Below are 18,120 nucleotides of genomic sequence, written 5' to 3' on the forward strand. Positions count from 1 at the left end.
CAGACTTTGTTAAATAAGAAACAACACCTCTGCCCAGTGCTGCTTGAATAAGTGGAGGTAGGTAGGCTACATAAACAGTTTGCAAACATTTTTTTGCTAATGAAACCCTTTCTTCCAATGTATTCTGACAGAATTCCCTGTAAAAGAAACGAAAGCAGTTTGCTGGATTTATTCTTTCAGCAAGAATTCAGTGAGTTGTTTACCCTATGATAGGCACCAAGGATACAATCATTGACTTTTGGTTAAAGAGAACTGAATGAATATTTCCCCTGATCCCTTTCCAAAGAAAAATGACAAACACCATGCAACTGGTTCAGCACACAGTATTAGTAAATATTGCTAGCCCTCTGACATTTTTGGCCTTCACTTTTGGCCCCAGACTCAGATAAGATGGAAGGTTAACTCGGGTACAATAAAGAAGTGTTCAGGTTCAAATTATCATTGGTTTCAAATGATCCATTATCCTCCTGGAAGGCAGCACTGACAGAAGCTACAGATACACCTCTGACCTGAGCTTTAGTGCTGGCTTTACCTCAACCACATACTGTGCAACCAAAAAAAGTCAGCAGGAGTTGACCAAAAAAAACAGACCAACCATCCCTGGGAGGTCTGAGCCAGTGCCTAATGAAAGGTATAATACTGTGACAGGAATTGATTTCTCCCACTCGGAGACTGGTCATTCAGCATGAGTTCAAGGCACACATCCTTAAGAGGAGATACTCTTTGCTGCAGGCCTCCTTAGCTGGATTACGCTTCAGTTCCAAGCTTTCAACAGTATGTGACTGGTTCATGCTCCAGGACTGGAAGGAGTTATAATTTGAAGCCAGAATGAATGGCCACAATGCCTGATGTTAGACTTTCATATGTCACCTTCTGAAAACCTGCATCTTCTATCATCTCCTTGAATTCCTCCTAAAACACAAAGATACAGCAAGGATTGTCTGCAATCCAACTTTAGGGGTTTTGTTATAAACTATAGAAGGTATATATACCTGAGATGGGAACTTTCGGATACTTTCTACAAGGTACTGATAGGACTTCCAGTCTCCTGCAATGACCTCTCCCAGGACAGGAATGACCTGGAAGCTATACAGATCATAAAGCCTAAACAAAAAAGCAAGAGATGAAAATCAGAACATGCCTCGGTTTTGATTTCTTCCATAGAGAAGGAAGGTCTAGGCTTGAGGTCACAAATTCAAATGGCTACGGGGGCCAACCAAAAACCTGAAATAAGTGAAGTGGATCAGGTGTAAGGGGAGCCGTGAACAGTAGTTAGGAAGGCCCATGAAAATGGAGAAGGGGCAGTTACCACTCAGTTCTCCGACTATTGCCATGTGGAACGGGAGCCTACACAGGCAGGGTTGCCATACAGTCTGCTTTCTCAAGTGGAGCTGGAAATACAGATTTTTATGTAAAATTCCCTGGAAATTCTATTTTAAAAAATAGAATGAGTCCACCAAAATACGTATGTGGGCCAAGGTTATTGGATTGTGTCTCCTCAGGTCTAGGTACTGTCTGTCATTCATTAACTGGCTGACCTCTGAGGTGGCACCATCCCTTGGGGAACTGGGGCATGAGGTGGGAGAGCACAAAGTTTTTCCACTTTCTAGTCATTCTATCCATTTGAGAAACCCTTGGAAAACCCTAGTAACGATTCCAACCTGGATACAAGGGGATTGTTCACTTGGCTAAACTCCAGGCAGAGAAACCGTCCTCCTGGTTTCAGGACCCGATGGGCTTCCTGGAGTGCCTGAGCAAGACAAGGAATGACAGGATATACTTTTTAGGAAACCTCACCCAATTTCATGAAGCTGAGACATCGTTAGCATCAGTGAGCGTTGTAAAAGTTAGCATTTGCCACAGACCCTTTCTTTACCTTTCCCCTTGTAAAGAGCAGAAACAGCCCTGTTGCTGTGTCCTGTTGCTTCCGAATCATGATGACCCCATGTGTTTCAGAGCAGAACTGCCCCGGAGGGTTTTCTTGGCTGTAATCTTAGTTCCGGAGGCAGATTGCAGGGTCTTTGTCCTGCAGACCCACTTGGTGGGTTTGTACCACCAACCTTTTGGTTAGCAGTTAAGTATTTAACTGTTGCACCACTAGGGCTCCTGAGAAATACCAAAAGACAAAACCCATGCTATTAAGTCAATTCTGACTCACAGCAACGCTGCAGGACAAAGTAGAACTGCCCCATAGAGTTTCCAAGGCTGTAAATCCTTATGGAAGCAGACTGTAACATCTTTCTTCCATGGAGCAGCTGGTGGTTTCAACTGCCGACCTTTCACTTAACAGCTCAATGCTTTAACCACTGTACCAATAGAATGCCTCCCTTAGAAACAGCCCTACTCCTAGCTGTGCGTCAGATCTGGAATTGAACCCACATCTGTGGCTTCCAGCCAAGCAAAAGACAGGAATATGAAGTGAACATTTACCTGAGGCAGATACACTCCTTGGAGAGAACAATCATGGGAGAAAGAAGGGCTGCTTATGCACCGGGAGACAGCTCAGGGGGCAGGAGGGCATGGAGGGATGGACACAGGAAAGAGGTAATTACTGGGAGGAAGTGGGAGGGGAGCTGTTGCATTGTGGTAAATTGTGGTCAATGTCATGAGACAAAGTGTGTGTGAACTGCTGTGTGGAAAGTGAATTTGCTCTGTAAATCTTCACCCAAATCACAATTAAAAAAAGAAAGAAAGAAAGAAAGAAAGAAACAGCCCTACCATATTCTAAGTTCTAAACATTCTGTTGCTTGAGACCAGATAGAAAGGGTTACCTGGGGTAATCTAAACCGAGTACAGACTGGTGCAGCCTTCAAGGAAGGCAATTACAGAATTACCTATCAAACTTATAATGGATATCCTCTTCCATTTAGCAGTTCCCCTTCTAGAAGGTGTCTGACAGAAATGCTTCTACTGGGGAATGACATGTACATGGGTTGCAGCACTGTTCGAACAGCACAAGATCAGAAGCCTCTTAAAAACCATTAACAAGAGACTAATTAAATTATGGAATATCTACACCAACAGAATCTATGTGGCTATTAAAAACAGGAGGCGGTGCTCTTTTTAATTAAATAATAAGCTGACTAGAGACACAGTACAGGTCATAAAAATCAAACTGGAGAACAACATAATGACCCACCAGAAGCAGAGAAAGCAGGGGACTGGCACCTCCATAACAGAAACGAACTGGGCGCCTTGTACATGGTCTCCCATTGTTTTGAACAGAACGTTAAAGTGAAAATAAAGACAAAGTGCATCAAATAATGGAGTCCTGGTGGTGCAGTGGTTATGCGCTTAATCACACAAGTGCTTATGAAGGGTCAACAGTTCGAACCCACCAGCCGCTCCAAGGGAGAAAGATGTGGCAGTTTGCTTCTGTAAAGATTACAGTACTGGAAGTCCTGTGGGGCAGTCCTGCTCTGTCATGTAGGGTCACTGTGAGTTGGAATCAACTTGCCAGCGACATTCCCTTTATAGAGGAACCATGACTGTAACTACTTTTTGCCAAAAAAGGTTTGATGCCTTTTTCTGGGTCACGTAACTCCAACCTCTGACATGTCTCTGATCTGCAACTCACAGTGTCCGATAGTTTCTTAAGTGAGAGGAAACAGACAAAATGTCAGAGCAAAAGTAATGGTCTCAAACATGTAAATACCATCCCAAGAAACCAAGGCTTCCGTGGGATCTGCTCTGCAGGAGTTTTTTTTTTTTTTTTAGGTTTTGGTCTATTTTCTATTTTTTGACTAGGAAAAGTAGTAACCTAAAGAATTGGGGCTCTGTGGTGGTGAAGTTTGTGTGTCAACTTGGCTGGGCCTGGTTGAGTGGCTGGGCAGCTGGATGTATTAGTCCCCATGATGAGATAGGTAATCAACTCCATGGTGGAATCTGTTGTGAGCAGCTGAGTAGCTGCCTTAGGCACAGATGTGGTCTGCTTCCTGTATGTAAGCAGAAGTCTTGGGGAATGGTCTCTAGCTGATGGCATGCTTGGACCCTGCACGTAGCCATGTCATTGTTCAGCAGCCTGCCATGCTCTGCTAACCTTGGGACTTACAATGAATTTGAATTAATGGCCTGCCGTGTGGTTTGGTAACATCGGGGCTGTGCCTGTTACTTGTCAACCTTGGGGCTTCTCAGCCTCAGCAGCCAGCAGCTGAGTGAAGAAACGCTTCTAGCTCCAGTGGGATGGGAGCAGGAGGCCCAGCTGGACCCCAAGGTTAAGGGGCTTTTACCCAGCCCCTAGAGCCTGACACTTTGAAATCGGACTTAAAGCCTCCAAACTAAGAGAATAAACTCCTGTTTGTTAAGGCCATCCCATTTGTGGCATACTTTTGTCAGAGCGGCACTAGGGAACCAGAACAGGCTCCAGAGGCCGTTCTACTCAAGAGCTAGGCCTGGAGAAGAACCTCTCCCTCTTTCTTCATTCACTGTGGATCCACTCCAGAGAACTAATATCCTGAGAGGCACACAAGCCAAGGATGCAGCATTCATACCCGATCAATGTGGGTCACATTCCGGATCCCAAAGGCAATGGTGTAAACATCAAACTTGTCATCGTCAAAGGGCAGTTCTTCAGCATCTCCCAATACCCAAGCAAGTCCTGAAAGAGAGAATCTGGGTCAGGGTGACTGTGTCCTCTGCACCCAAACACCTCAGAATCCTGCCTTCTCCACTGAATTTCTGGCCACTGTCTTCACAGCACCCTCCAATCCTGAGAACCGGGCGTTCCTGAAGCCTATTAGGATCTGAGTCCTTCCCCCAGGGTTCCTGGAGTAGATCTGATTCTTACTTAGTCATGTCTACCCACAAGCCTTCAGATGGATTTTTTATCCAACTAAGTGAGTGTTGTTTGTAGGCCACTGTGGTTAAGGCTCAGGTTCTGGGCTGAGAGTGTCCAAATTCGAATTCCAGCTTCACCATTTGTTGTTGTTAGGTTCTGTTGAGTTGACTCATGTTGTTGTTGTTGTTGTTATGTGCCCTGGAGTCGGACCTGACTCATAGCGACCCCTCCTTGGGTTTCCGAAGCAGTATCACTATGGAAGTAGATTGCCCCATCTTCCTTCCGAGGAGTGGCTGGTGGGTTTGAACCGCCAGCCTTCTGGTTAGCAGTCAAGTGCCTTGGGCACTATGCTACCAGAGCTTCTGAGTCGACTCATAGTGACCCTATACACAACAGAACGAAACACTGCCGGGTCCTGCGCCATCCTCACAGTCGCTGCTATCTTTGAGCCCACTGTTGTAGCCACTGTGTCTCTCTGTGTGTGGCTCAGTGTCTAGCACCTACTTCATAGGATTTGGGGAAGGGCTAAGTACAGTGGTAACACAAACAAAACGAAACCCCCTGCTGCCAAGCTGATTCCAATGTATGGCAACCTCACAGGTTCTCAGTGACTATAATCTTGCACAAGTAGATTGCCAAGAGAAGTGTGGTTAGCATCATTATATTGGGTCTATTGGACTCAGAATCAAAGTGTCTAGAATGCAGGTCTTGGTCCTGAATTTAGAAAACACCCAAGAATACCTCCTATCAGATCTCAGTGTCCTGTAAGGATTTTGATTCTGCTTTCACATTATTAACCAGCAGCAAATCAGACATAAGATATAACAGGAAGGTTTTAAAGAAGGTAAATGTAAATATTCTTTCTGGAAAGCAAATTGGAAGTATGCTTACAAATAAGAGCCTTAATGATTCCTTAAAAAGCTAGAATTAGAAATACCACTTGACTCAGCAATCTCATTACTAGGTATATATCCCAAAGAAGTGAGGGCCGGGACAAGGACAGATACATGCACACCCATGTTCATCACAGCAATGTTTACAATAGCAAAGAGATGGAAACAACCTATGCGCCCATCAACAGAAGAATGGATAACCAAACTATGGTACATACACACAATGGAATACTATGCAACACTAAAGAATAATGTAGAATCTGCCAAACACCACATAATGTGGATGAACTTGGAGGAGATTATGCTGAGTGAAATAAGTAAATCACAGAAGGACAAATATAGTATTAGTTCATTATCGTAAAAAGTCAAGGAAAGGTTTATATATGGAAGGAAAACTTTCTTTGTTGGGGGGGAGGGAACATTGCAAAAAAAAATGCATAGACCCATGTCACTTTAGTTTTGTGTATTTCACTGTACATAAATTATATTTCAATAAAAAATATTAAAAAAAAAAAAAAAAAGAACAAGAGCCTTAAAAGTAAGCACACCCTTTGACCCAGCTATTTCATTTTTAGGACACTGACCATTACCATCATCATTACTACTGATATCAGTGCTACCAATACTACGTGGCAGGGTCTGTGCTATCACTTTCTATAACCTTTACATGTATCACTTAATCCCATCCTCACACCAACTCTATGAGACAGTTATTATTATGATCCTCATGTTTTGGATACACTAAGTATCAGAAAGGTTAAAGTAGCTTGCCCAAGTTCACACAGATGAAAGGAACTCAGGTAGTTTTATCCCAGAACCTGTATTTTTACCAACCATAGTATATTGTTCCCTACTATGATATGGTTATTCTCTTCCACATTTTATAGATAAGGCAAACTGAGACTTAAGAGAGTTTAAATACTTATCCTAGGTCATACACTTAGTTAAAAAAAAAAAAAAATTAATAGATGCATGCAAAAATTTACAAATAAGGATGTCACAATATTGTTCTGTATGTAAAAACATTAGAAAAAGATGAAAAATCAACTACTTGTTGGTTATATGAATTGGTCATGTGAATTATGAAACATGGGAAACAGAATAAAAAATAATTACATAAAGGAATTTTTTTATGACATGGAAAAATCTCATACAAAGCACGTTACTAAATTTTATGAACAGAATCTACTCAGTTCTGTTAAAAGATTAGGGAAAGGACTGAAGAAAATGCATTAAATATTAAGGAAAGGCATCTCAATGTTGGGATTATGGGTGACTTTTTGAAAAAAGACAGTGTTTTGAAGGTCAAAGTTTACAGCGCAAATTAGGTTCACATTTAACAATTTTTACACACATTGTTCTGTGACGTTGGCTACAATTTTCAAAATGTGTCAGCATTCTCATTATTTCCATTCTGTTTGTTCTGTTTCCTTTGACCTAGCTCCCTTGCCCCTCCCTGCCTTCTCATCTTTGCTTGTGCATAAATGTTGACTGTTTGGTCTCACACAGTTGATTGTTTAAGGGAGTGCATTCCTCATGGATAATACTGTTTGTTTTTTTTATAAGCCAATCTATTGTTTGGCTGAATGGTGAGTGACCTCTGAGAGTGGCTTCGGTTCCATCCTCAAAAGGTAGCTGAGGGCAATAGTCTCAGGGGTTCCTCTAGTCTCTATGGGTCCAACAAGTCTGGCCCTTTTTAGGATTTTGAATTTTGTTCTGCATTCTTCTTCCTTTCTATCTGAGACTTTCCATTGTATCCCTGATCAGAAATGCCAGCAGCAGTAGCTGGTCACTGTCTAGTTTTGGTCTCCGGCTAGAAAAGGCCATGGTTCGTATAGGCTGTCAGTCCTGTGAACTAGTCTCTTCTCTGAATTATCTAGTTATCTTAATTATCTAGTGCTGCTATAATAGAAATGCCACAAGTGGGTGGCTTTAAAAGACAGTTTATTTTCTTACAGTTTAGGAGGCTAGAAGTCTGAGCTCAGGGCAATGGCTCTAGCCGAAGGCTTTCCCTCGCTGTTGGCTCTGGAGTAAGGTCCTTGTCTCTTCAGCTTGTTTCTCGGTTCCTTGGGTATCCTTCCCCCATCTCTTCTTCTTTCACTTGCTTATTTAATCTCTTCCATATCTCAGAAGAGACTGACTCAAGATACACCCTACACTAATCCTGTCTCCTGAACACAACAAAGACAACCCCTTCCCAAATGGGATTACAAGTACAGGAATAGAGGGTGGGATTGACAATGCACAGTTTTGGGGACACAATTCAGTCTGGAAGTTTCTTTCATTTTCTTTTGCTCTAGGCCAGTGGAGACTAACAGTTGCATCTGAGATGGCTGGTCACAAGCTTTTGAAGACCCCAGACACTACTCACCAAAGTAGGATGTAAAACATTATGATCTATGTTATACCCATTGACTGAGCTGTCCTATGAGACTATGGCCCTAAACCTTTTAACCCAGTAAAGCTATCCTGTATATGGATATGTGGAAGAAGTCTCTACAACTGGGCCCCCATGTGCTTTACTATATATGTGAAGACTTTTACCTTCTTACTACTTTTCCAAAATTTTGGTTTTCTAAAGTATTTCTCTCAACTACATCACTTTCATAATCCTTCAAGCGCTCTTTTTTGCAGGTCCTGCCTTCCGTCTGGAGAGGAATCACATACCTAACAGTGCTACACACCCATGCCTTTACACACCAGCTTATACATTTTTAAAATAATTTCTAGGATCCTCTTACATAGTTTCAGCATTTTTGTTTTTTGTTTGAAAAGGCAGTTATTAGAGGTTGATAAGCAAAGGGGAAAGATAAAGAAAACTGCACTCTGCAACACTTAGAATTCCTATGCGGGGAGATGGGTCTCGGCAGTTAGGAGCGCTTGAAGGGCAAGCCATGCTGAGAAGTGACGATTCCAGAAACAGAACGTCACTTATCATTTTAGCACCTTTGCTCTCCATTCCTTATGGCTGGGCACCAGTGAGAAGGGAAGCATGTTTCTGCAGCAGGAATAAGGAGACACAGTGCCTTTGTCTCCAAACACTAGACTGTCTGCCTCCTCATTGGTGCTGAAGGCTAACAAATGAGTCCTTCATCTTGGGGGCCAAGCAGGCTGTGGCTCGTCTAGGCAGCTGCTTCTTGGGGTGGGAAGAGGAGGAGAAGGAAGAACTGAGCTAAAATAACCATACACACTCATGGGTGGGGAGGGAGAAGGAAACATGCTGACGCTGACCCTGACACGAGGGACTTGTTTTCCTTGTAAAGCATTGCTCTACAAGGGGCTTAGGGAGCTCTGGTAGCGTAGTGCCTAAGGCACTTGACTGCTAACCAGAAGGCTGGCAGTTCAAACCCACCAGCCACTCCTCAGAAGGAAGATGGGGCAATCTACTTCCGTAGTGATACTGCCTCGGAAACCCAAGGAGGGGTCGCCATGAGTCAGGTCCAATTCGACGGCACATTACAACAACAACAACAAAAAGAGGCTTGGCAAGCTTGGAAGAGGGCAAGTGTGATAGTTGGAGCTGTGTGTCAACTTGGCTGGACCACAATGCTGTGTGGTTTAAGCTGATGTGATGTGGTTATTCCCATGGTGCGATCAGATGATTATGTTTTGAGCAGGCAATCTGGTGAAAGGGAGTTTCCCTAGGGGTGTAGCCTGCTTCCAGTATATCCAAGGACGTCCTGGGAAAAGAAACATTCTTCTGTGGATCAGGATTCTGTTGTGCTGCCTACAACTGTCCATGAGTGAACAGTCCACCATTCGGCCTGAAGATCTTGGATTCGTCATTCGTTGGAGTCAACAGCCAGTGTACTGCCTGCCAGCCTTGAGCTTCTCAGTCCCTGCAGTTGCAAGAGTTGGGAAAAGCCTCCAGCTTGACGTTTGATCCAAGAACTTTGGACTTGCCAGCTTCTATAAGTGTGTGAGCCATTTTCCTAAGATAAATTTCTCTATATACATACATATATATATATATAACCTTTAACTGGTTTTTGTTTCTCTAAAGAACCCAGTCTACCTGCGGTGTAGTAAATTACTTAGTGTGGCTTTTCTACCCTTAAGTCTTTGTAAACTCCAAGGTGGGATTTTGTATGAGCAACTGAGCAGCCCCTGATTGCTGAAGCTATCCACCTGGGTTATTTCTGTTGGGAGTGGCACAATACAATGTTCTGGGAGGTGCCCACTCTCTCTCACGTGCTTAGAGTTCTGATGCTGTGATTGGCTAGTTTGACCACCCTTCCGGGCTCAAAGGAGGCGTCCTGAAGGCAGAACTCTCTCTGACTGCTGGTGGAGGAAGACGTGCTGCCGAAAGAGACACGCACCCCTGAAAGAGACACGTGCTGCTGGGAAAGAGCCGCAAGAGACACGCATCGCTGAGTGAGACACCGAGGGACCGGCACTGCTGGGAAAGAGGCTGTGAGAGACTCTTGGCTGAGGGACGGTGGGCTGGGAGAGAGACTGAGCATTCTTCCTGGACTTGAGTTGTAGCCTGGTGCTTCCCTAATAAACCCCATAATCTGTGAGTTCTGTGTGGCCACTGCAGTGAATTATCGAACCCAGGAGAGAGGTGGTGGGTGCTTTGGGAGGAACGATTGGTGAAAGGGCTGGAGGGAGGCAGCATGTTTGGTCTTGCAGTAATAGGCCTTGGGTTACTGCTGGTAATCCTGCCTTCCCCTTGTAGGGTTAGAGAAGGTCAGAACATGTGGCCTCCTTGTCGTTTTTGCACTACCACAGCAAGGCTCTGAAAAGTGGGGGAAAGAAACATGGCGCAGCTTCCCTGATCATTCATTTTACTTGAAAAAATTTAAGAGGAAAGTAAATATGAAAACAAACAGAAGGTCAAATGAAAAAATTACATTTTTAAGATCGAGCACAAATCATCGGTCCCATTTTGAGCTTGCAGTGGGTTCTCAGAGGTAGGTGTGTAGCCACCCTCCCGCTGCTATGGAAAGTACTTTGAGGGAAGTTTGAGGAGTACTGTTTACTGGTATTTCCTCAATTGCATCAGGTGGGTCCGCTGAGAAGCAGATGCTGAGCTGGAGGCAGCACTGCAACAGGCTTTTTGGGATTGTATGAGTCCGTGGACATTTCTGAATATCTAGAAGAGTCAAGTATACACAGACCAACGTTCATCAGTGGTTACCAGGGTCAGGCAGGATGGAGGGGGAAGAGGGACCCCCTGCTTAGGTAACACTGAGCTTTTGCTGCAGGCGATGGGAATGTTTGGAAACAAAAGTGGTGGTTGCACAATATTATAAACGCAATTAATGTCACTGAACTGTCCATGTGAAGAATGCTGCCATGGACAACGTTTTGTTATGTATTTATCACAATAAAAACAAGAGTTTTTTTTTTTTTTTCTGAGCAACACCAAGGAAAGATAAAAACCAGAAGAAGCAAGACTGGGCAGGGAAAGCCTGTAGACCACCACACAGATCTCACAGTGTCAGCCTACTTATCAGGGAGCTAAGGAGCCCTGAGTAGGACAAAAGGTGAAGTGCTAGCCCCAAAAGTGTGGTGGTTTGAACCCCCCAGGCGCTTGGCAATCTGCTTTCAGAAGGTCACAGCCATGAAAACCCTTGTAGCACAGGTCTATGTTGAAACACGCGGGGTCACCGGCAGTTGGAATTGATTCAAGGGCAACTGTTTGTTTTGTTTTTTGAGCAAGGACTGCCTATTAGAGTCCCAGGCAGAAAACGTCCAGGCCCAGACCCTGGCAGCCCCCAGGGCACAGAGCCTGCCCTTGGCTTGCCAACAAGTCCTTTCTTTAGGAGATCTTAGCAGTGCACCTGCTCAGTTTCCACATCAATCAAATGATCCTAGCTCTGATGAGGGATGGAATGGCCCCAGAACAGGAATGATACGATGGACTCGTCTGGGACCTGTTAGGAACTGAAAGCAAAACTTGTGTCTTGGGGCCCAAGAGGTGAGAACAGAAGATTCGGTTCAAGTTCAGGATCTGCCATTTAAAAGCTGTGTGACTTGAGTGAGACACTTCACATCTTTGGGCTTTGGTGGTCTCCCTCAGTACATGGTGCTCATAATCTAATTCACAGAGGTACTGAAATAATGTATATGACAGCACACAAAATGAATTCTGCCACACAAATCACCTTCAATTCCTGCCCAGAAGATTCAGAAAGCTGGAAAAGAAAGTGTTTCAACATTCCTTATGCATTCTGTCTTATTCTGTAAGCACACAAACCGTCCTGTGTTGACTTTCTGAAGGACTTACCAGCTTTGTATCCTCGAGTGTGGGCTTTCTTCTTTCCAACTTTGAGCATCTCCTTGTTGATGTCACAGACCATGACATAGGAACCACCCAAAGAGTCCTCTTTCTTCTGGTACTTTTTGGCAATTTCTTCCCAGGATAAATTTTGTTGGGCTCTTAACTGCCTCTTCTGCTTCCTCTGATGCTGAGCCTGGACATAGTTAAGGAACCGAAATGCAATATCACCTGTGGGGAGCCAACAGCAGGAAAGATTCAAAAACAGAAACCATGAAACAGCATATCCTAAATGTCAAAGCAGCCACAAAGGCGAAGTAGTTGATGACTGTGTGAATATGGAAGTTTCTACTCAATGGTAACTTTTTATTTTTGCTGTAGCTAATTTAAAATTAATAAATAAGTTACTGTGTTTTGGGTGAAGGTTTACATGGGAAACTTGGTCCTCTCTGGCAATCTGTACACGCTGTTCAATGACACTAGTTACATTTTCACAAGTGACATATTCTCTGTGTTCTCTCTGCTCCCCTTCCACGCTCTAGCTCCCCTGCCCCTTTGGTCTCAGACAGATGTGGTTTTTTGCTGTTGTTGTTTTGTTTTTTAAATTGTGATTTGGGTGAAAGTTTAGAGAGCAAATTCCTTTTCCATGCAACAGTTCATACACATTTTGTTTCAAGACACTGACTGCAATCCCCACAATGTAACAGCTCTCTTCCCATTTCCTCCCTGTGGTTACCTTTTCCTTCCCAGTGTCCTTCTTTCCTATGCATTCCTGCCCCGAGCTGTCTCCCTGCGCAAATGCCACCCTTCTGTTCTCCCGTGGTTGATTGTTCTGAGTGTACCCAGCTGCTATAAATGTTCACCTTCTATGCCTGACTGGAAGCCATGGGAGTGAGTGCAGTTCCAGGCCCAAAGGGTAACTAGAGGCCATAGTCTTGGGGGGTTTCATCAGTCTCTAACAGACCAGTAAGCCTGCTCTTTTTTATGATTTTGAGTTCGTTCCACATTTTTCTCCCACTCTATCCAGGATCTTATAGATGTTTTTTAATGAAGCATCATATTCATGGGTACTGTCCTTTATTTTAGGAGGAGCTCTGATGGCTTAGTGCCTAAGGCATTTACTGCTAACCAGAATGCTGCAGTTCAAACCCACCAGCCACTTCTCGGAAGGAAGACTGGGCAATCTACTTCCATAGAGATACCACCTTGGAAACCCAAGGAGGGATCACTATGAGTTGAATCAACTCGACAGCAGTGAGGTTTATTATTTTTCTTCCCATCCTTTATTTTGTGTGACAATGTGTTATTTTACTAAAAGGTAACCTGAGTGCAGAAGAGTATGAAGGGATGGACACTGGGAGGAGGTAACTATGGGGAGGAAGTGGGAGGGGAGCTGCTGCATTGTAAATTTTGGTCAATGACATGAGACAAAGTATATGTGAACTGCTGTATGAAAAGTGAATTTACTCTGTAAATCTTCACCCAAATCCTAATTAAAAAAAAAAAAAAGTAAAAGGTAACCTGAGGAGATAGTTTTGATTTAAAGTTTAAAGATTATCTCAGGGGACAGTCTTAGGGAGTCCTCCAGTCTCCACTAGTCTAGTAAGTCTGGACTCTGTAGGAATTTGAGTTCTGTGTTTCTCCCATTCTATCGGGGTCCATCTGTTGTGGCCCTGGTCAGAGGGGTCAGGAGTAGTGGGCACCATCTAGTTCTTCTGGTCTCAGGGGAGATGAGGATGTGGTTCATGTAGAATGTCAGCCCTGTCGACTAGTTTCTTCTCTGAGACTTTGGTTTCCTTTTTTCTCTTTTGATCCCAACAAGCAGAGACCAACAGTTGTATCTTAGATAACTGCTTGCAAGCTTTTAAAACTCCAGTGATACCTCACTAAGATGCAGAATGTGAACTTTGTGATGCCAACTGACTTAGGTGTCCCCTGAAAACTTTTTTTTAACAGTAACTTTTTAACTTCTAAAATTCTTATAAAACCTTTTTGGAAAAGTGGGTAAGTTATATATAGATATATTCTCACTAAAAAAGTTTCAATACCTAAATATATGGAATAAAACATCAAAGTCTCATTTCCTCTCCTTATCCTTTCCAGACATGACAAGTGTCTTTAGTGTATAGCCTTCCAGTCTTTTTAATTTTCATAAACTTAACATCTGTGTATAGTTTACAAGCAACAAGTCCCTGCCCACACCTTCCCACTCCCAGTTCAGTTCCCCAGAGACCATCTCTTCTAACTCATTTAGCTGTTTCTTCTGTTGGTTACAGTTATTTCTTTAATTAACTAATCAGTTAGGAGCTCTGGTAGCATAGTGCCTAAGGCATTTGACTGCTAACCAGAAGGCTGGCACTTAGCAAACCCACCAGCCACTCCTCAGAAGGAAGGTGGGGCAATCTACTTCTGTAGTAGTACTGCCTGGATATCCAAGGAGGGGTCGCTATGATCCACTGGACAGCACATAACAACAACAAACAACAACTAATCAGTTGCTGTCCTGACTCATGGTGACCCTGTGTTTTCAGAACAGAACTGTGCTCCACAGGGTTTTCAACGGCTGATTTTAAAGAAGTAGAGGATCAGGCCTTTCTTTCAAGGCACCCCTGGGGTAAACTTGAACCTCCAACCTTCTGTTAGCAGCCGGACATGTTAATCGTCTGCATCACTCAGGGACCCCTTTCTTTCTTTAACACATTTATAATGATACCCTACTCTCCATCCTTGCTTGCCCCCACCTGCTCAATATACTTACATCCCTTTTAGTAGTTCCTCATATATACCTAGGAGTTCTGGTGGCATAGTCCTTAAAGCTTTTGGCTATTAACCAAAAGGTTGGCGGTTCAAACCACCAGCCTCTCCGCAGCAGAAAGATGAAGCAGTCTACTTATGTAAAGATTTACAGCCTTGGAAACTCTATAGGGTAATTCTACTCTCCCCTAGGGTCGCTATAAGTCAGAATCAACTTGATGGCAGTGGGTTTGGTTTGTTTTCGGTTTCATAGATACCTCTGCAACTCGGAGGAATAAGGTAATCATTTTCTTGTTCCATCAACTACAGATGTTATCTCTTTATTTCTTTCAACCTTCCACCATGGACTCTGACATTTTCAGACTGAAATATTTATAGCTATAATTAAGGCTTCCATGATGGTTTAGGCCTAAAAGCCGAAAATCAAAAGTACTTCCAGTACTGTGACCAGGTCAAAAGTGTTCCAGGCAAAGCCAGTGATCTCTAGAATCACACTCCCTTTCTTATGAAGCTGTTTCCTTTCTCTCTTGCACTATGTGCACTATTTAAATGTTTCCATTCTCTCCATCCAATCAGATATTTTCCAGTCACTTTTCTGTCTATACAAGTACATTTACATGTACTCATGAAATAATTTAAAAATATACACAAGGATCATATTATACACATTGTTAATATAACTTAGTTTTCTTTCTTCCCATTTAATACATCCATCAGCACTTACAGGTTTTCCTCTTTCTTTTAAATGGCTATGTAATATCTCATAGTACAGATATACTTTAATTTAAAAGTATTTCTTAATTAAGGCAGAAATACGTTCTCAGTTTTCACCAGTACTAAAAATGATGCTGTGAACATATATTTCCATGCAAATTTTTCTTTAGTTTCAGTTGGAATTGCTGGATCAAAGACTATATGCATTTTAGATTTTGGTACATTTTGCTAAATTGTCCTCCACAGGGCAAGGTATCTTACTGCCATCTAATGACATCAATAAAGCCACTCACAAACATGTTTCAAACATGGAGTTTATTGTACTGGAATTTAACCAGGGCACTGACATCACCAAGATGCATTTACAAATCTGTGATATTTTCTTTCCCAAATAACAAAGGACCATACATAAACAACTAAGCTTTTAATATCTGATGTGATAGTGGATTAGATAGAAAATGTTGCCTAGAAAGCTTGTGTAGTATGGTAAAAGACTTCTTTTCCCCAAATAAGAGGGAGAGTGGAGTATAGGCTGAACAGAAGGTAAAAGTCATTTACATGGCAAGCATCAGTACAGTAAAAAAATCAGTCTCTTTTACTTTATAATCCTGTGAATTTTAAAAATGTGAGAAACACTAAGCAATGTGGTTTTGCTATTCTTTTGACTGATACTCAGTCAAAAAGAAAACAGCACACCTGTTTCAAGTTCTAAGTGTATCAATCTTCAATGACCATCTTCAGCCCAATGATAAGAAGAGCTGGCTCATTCCAACAAGAGACATAAATTCTGAAAAGATGTCCAGTAGTGCCCCAGGGTATGAGACTAAATTACTACCTGTGCCCCCAGCAACGTCGAGCAGCCGGGTCCCAGGGAGCGGGTGCATCTTCCAGAGCAGCAAATCCTTCCAAACGCGATGGATACCAAGACTCATCATGTCATTCATCACATCATACTTCTTGGCCACACTTTCAAACACATGGTAAACTGACAAGGAAAAAACAACACAATTGTGCTGTTAACAGGTATGGTGCAGGGATTTACTTAAGATGGCTCTTCTAGCCTTGGTCTTTGTGACTCCCACCAGAGGACTGGGTGGGACTATGCAAATATGAGGTGCTTGTGGCCCACTAATGTGATTGGATAGCTTGGTAATAATATAAATAAGTTACATGGCACCCTTGTGGGGGTGGGAGCATGGAACCCTACCGTGGGGATTGGTCAGTGTTGCCATTCCACTAGGCTTAAAACAAGCCATCCCAGGTAGAAAAGGGGGACTCTCACTACCATCAAGATAGAAGCGCCAGGAGTAGGGCATGTCCTTTGGACCCGAGGTCTCCGTGCTGAAGAGATGGCACAGAGAGCGAGAGCCAAAGCAGGAGAACTAAGAGACCAGCACAAGACAGAGCAACAGGTATCCTGGCTCATGGGATGGTAATGCTGAATGCCTCCAGGCAGGAGTGGGGTTCTTCTCTGGGCATCTATTGGGCAAAGCTGGGAGAGCTTTGTAAAACTGCCCAAGCAAGGCAGAGGCTGAGGGCCAAAGAGATGCACGCCTGCGGCACGGCTAAGAAAAAGCTGTCCTGATTGAAGAACTGTCTCTTGACTTGTTTCTGATCCTGAACTGTAACCTGTTTCCTCCTTAATCAACCCCCAAATCTTGAGTATTGTCTATGACTTCTGTGTGGCCATTGCAACGAATCATCAAATCCAGCAGAGAAGGAGAGAATGTCGTGGGAGGGACAGCTGGTGTCAGAATTGGCAAAAAGGTTGGAGGATGGCGGCATGTCTGACCTTCTCTTGCAGGAATCAGCCTAGGGTTGTTGGTGTTGGTTCCTCCTTCTCCTTTGTGAAGTCAGAGGAGGTAAAAAGCCACTCCCACACCCTTTTTGTAGTAAAGGATGAAGGTAGACTAGTTCTACATGGAAAAGAAGTGCCTTTCTCCCTGAAATTGCCTGTCTTTGCCAGGTGAAGCTAAGCCATAATGCTCAAAGCCCAGATTCACACCTTAACATCAACTCTTTACAAAGAGGCTGAAAAGTACTTCATATAACAAATGACTCTTTTCTGCTGCCTTACTTATCTTCTACCTAGGTTACTACCTATTATAATGCTATGCACATACTTGATACTAGATAGGTGTTTCTGTTTCTTAAAGGATGAAGGGAAGAGGACTGAGATACATTTTCTAATGGTTTTTATGCACCAATAAGCATCATCATGATTAATGGAAAAAAAAACTGAAGTTGTCAAGATTTCATTCTACTTGGATTAGTGATAAATACCCATGGAAGCAGCAGACAAGAAATAAATGACGCATTACACTGGGTAAATCTGCTGCAAAAGACCTGTTTAGAGTTCTAAACAGCAAAGATGTCACTTTGATGAACAAGGTGCATCTGACCCAAGCCACAGTATTTTCAATTGCCTCATATGCCTGTGAAAGGTGGACAATAAAAAAAGACAGAAGAATTGATGCATTTGAATTGCATCGGCAAAGAATATTGAATATACTGCGGACTGCCAGCAGAATAAACAAATGTCTTAGAAGAAATTCAATCAGAATGCTCCTTAAAAGTGAGGATGACAATCGAGTTCAATTGACATAACATACTATACAAAAACATTGTTCCACCTCCTACTTTGGCAAGTAGTGACTGGGATCTTAAATGCTTGCAAGTGGCCATCTAGATGCAACAATGGGTCTCTCCTTTAGACCCATTAGTCCAAGGGACTGGTACACCATGCAATCCTCGGCCTA

The 18,120-nt window shown here is 43.0% G+C and overlaps 1 protein-coding gene across 1 annotated transcript in view; it reads right to left on the bottom strand.

The window, feature by feature from the left end:
- Positions 1-810: 810 nt before the first annotated feature.
- The window catches only part of COQ5 (coenzyme Q5, methyltransferase), a gene marked incomplete at its 5' end in the record, with an annotated part of 22,104 nt that continues 4,794 nt past the window's right edge, over positions 811-18,120 (bottom strand). The window contains 6 exons of the mRNA XM_007938293.1: positions 811-912; positions 993-1,104; positions 1,662-1,750; positions 4,491-4,597; positions 11,903-12,124; positions 16,197-16,346. Coding sequence (XP_007936484.1) covers positions 811-912; positions 993-1,104; positions 1,662-1,750; positions 4,491-4,597; positions 11,903-12,124; positions 16,197-16,346 — 782 coding nt within the window. The remainder of the gene's footprint in view (positions 913-992; positions 1,105-1,661; positions 1,751-4,490; positions 4,598-11,902; positions 12,125-16,196; positions 16,347-18,120) is intronic.

Source organism: Orycteropus afer, unplaced genomic scaffold (genome assembly GCF_000298275.1).
Source record: "Orycteropus afer afer isolate SDZICR_OR568_19922 unplaced genomic scaffold, OryAfe1.0 scaffold00048, whole genome shotgun sequence".
NCBI classification, from domain to species: Eukaryota; Metazoa; Chordata; class Mammalia; order Tubulidentata; family Orycteropodidae; genus Orycteropus; species Orycteropus afer.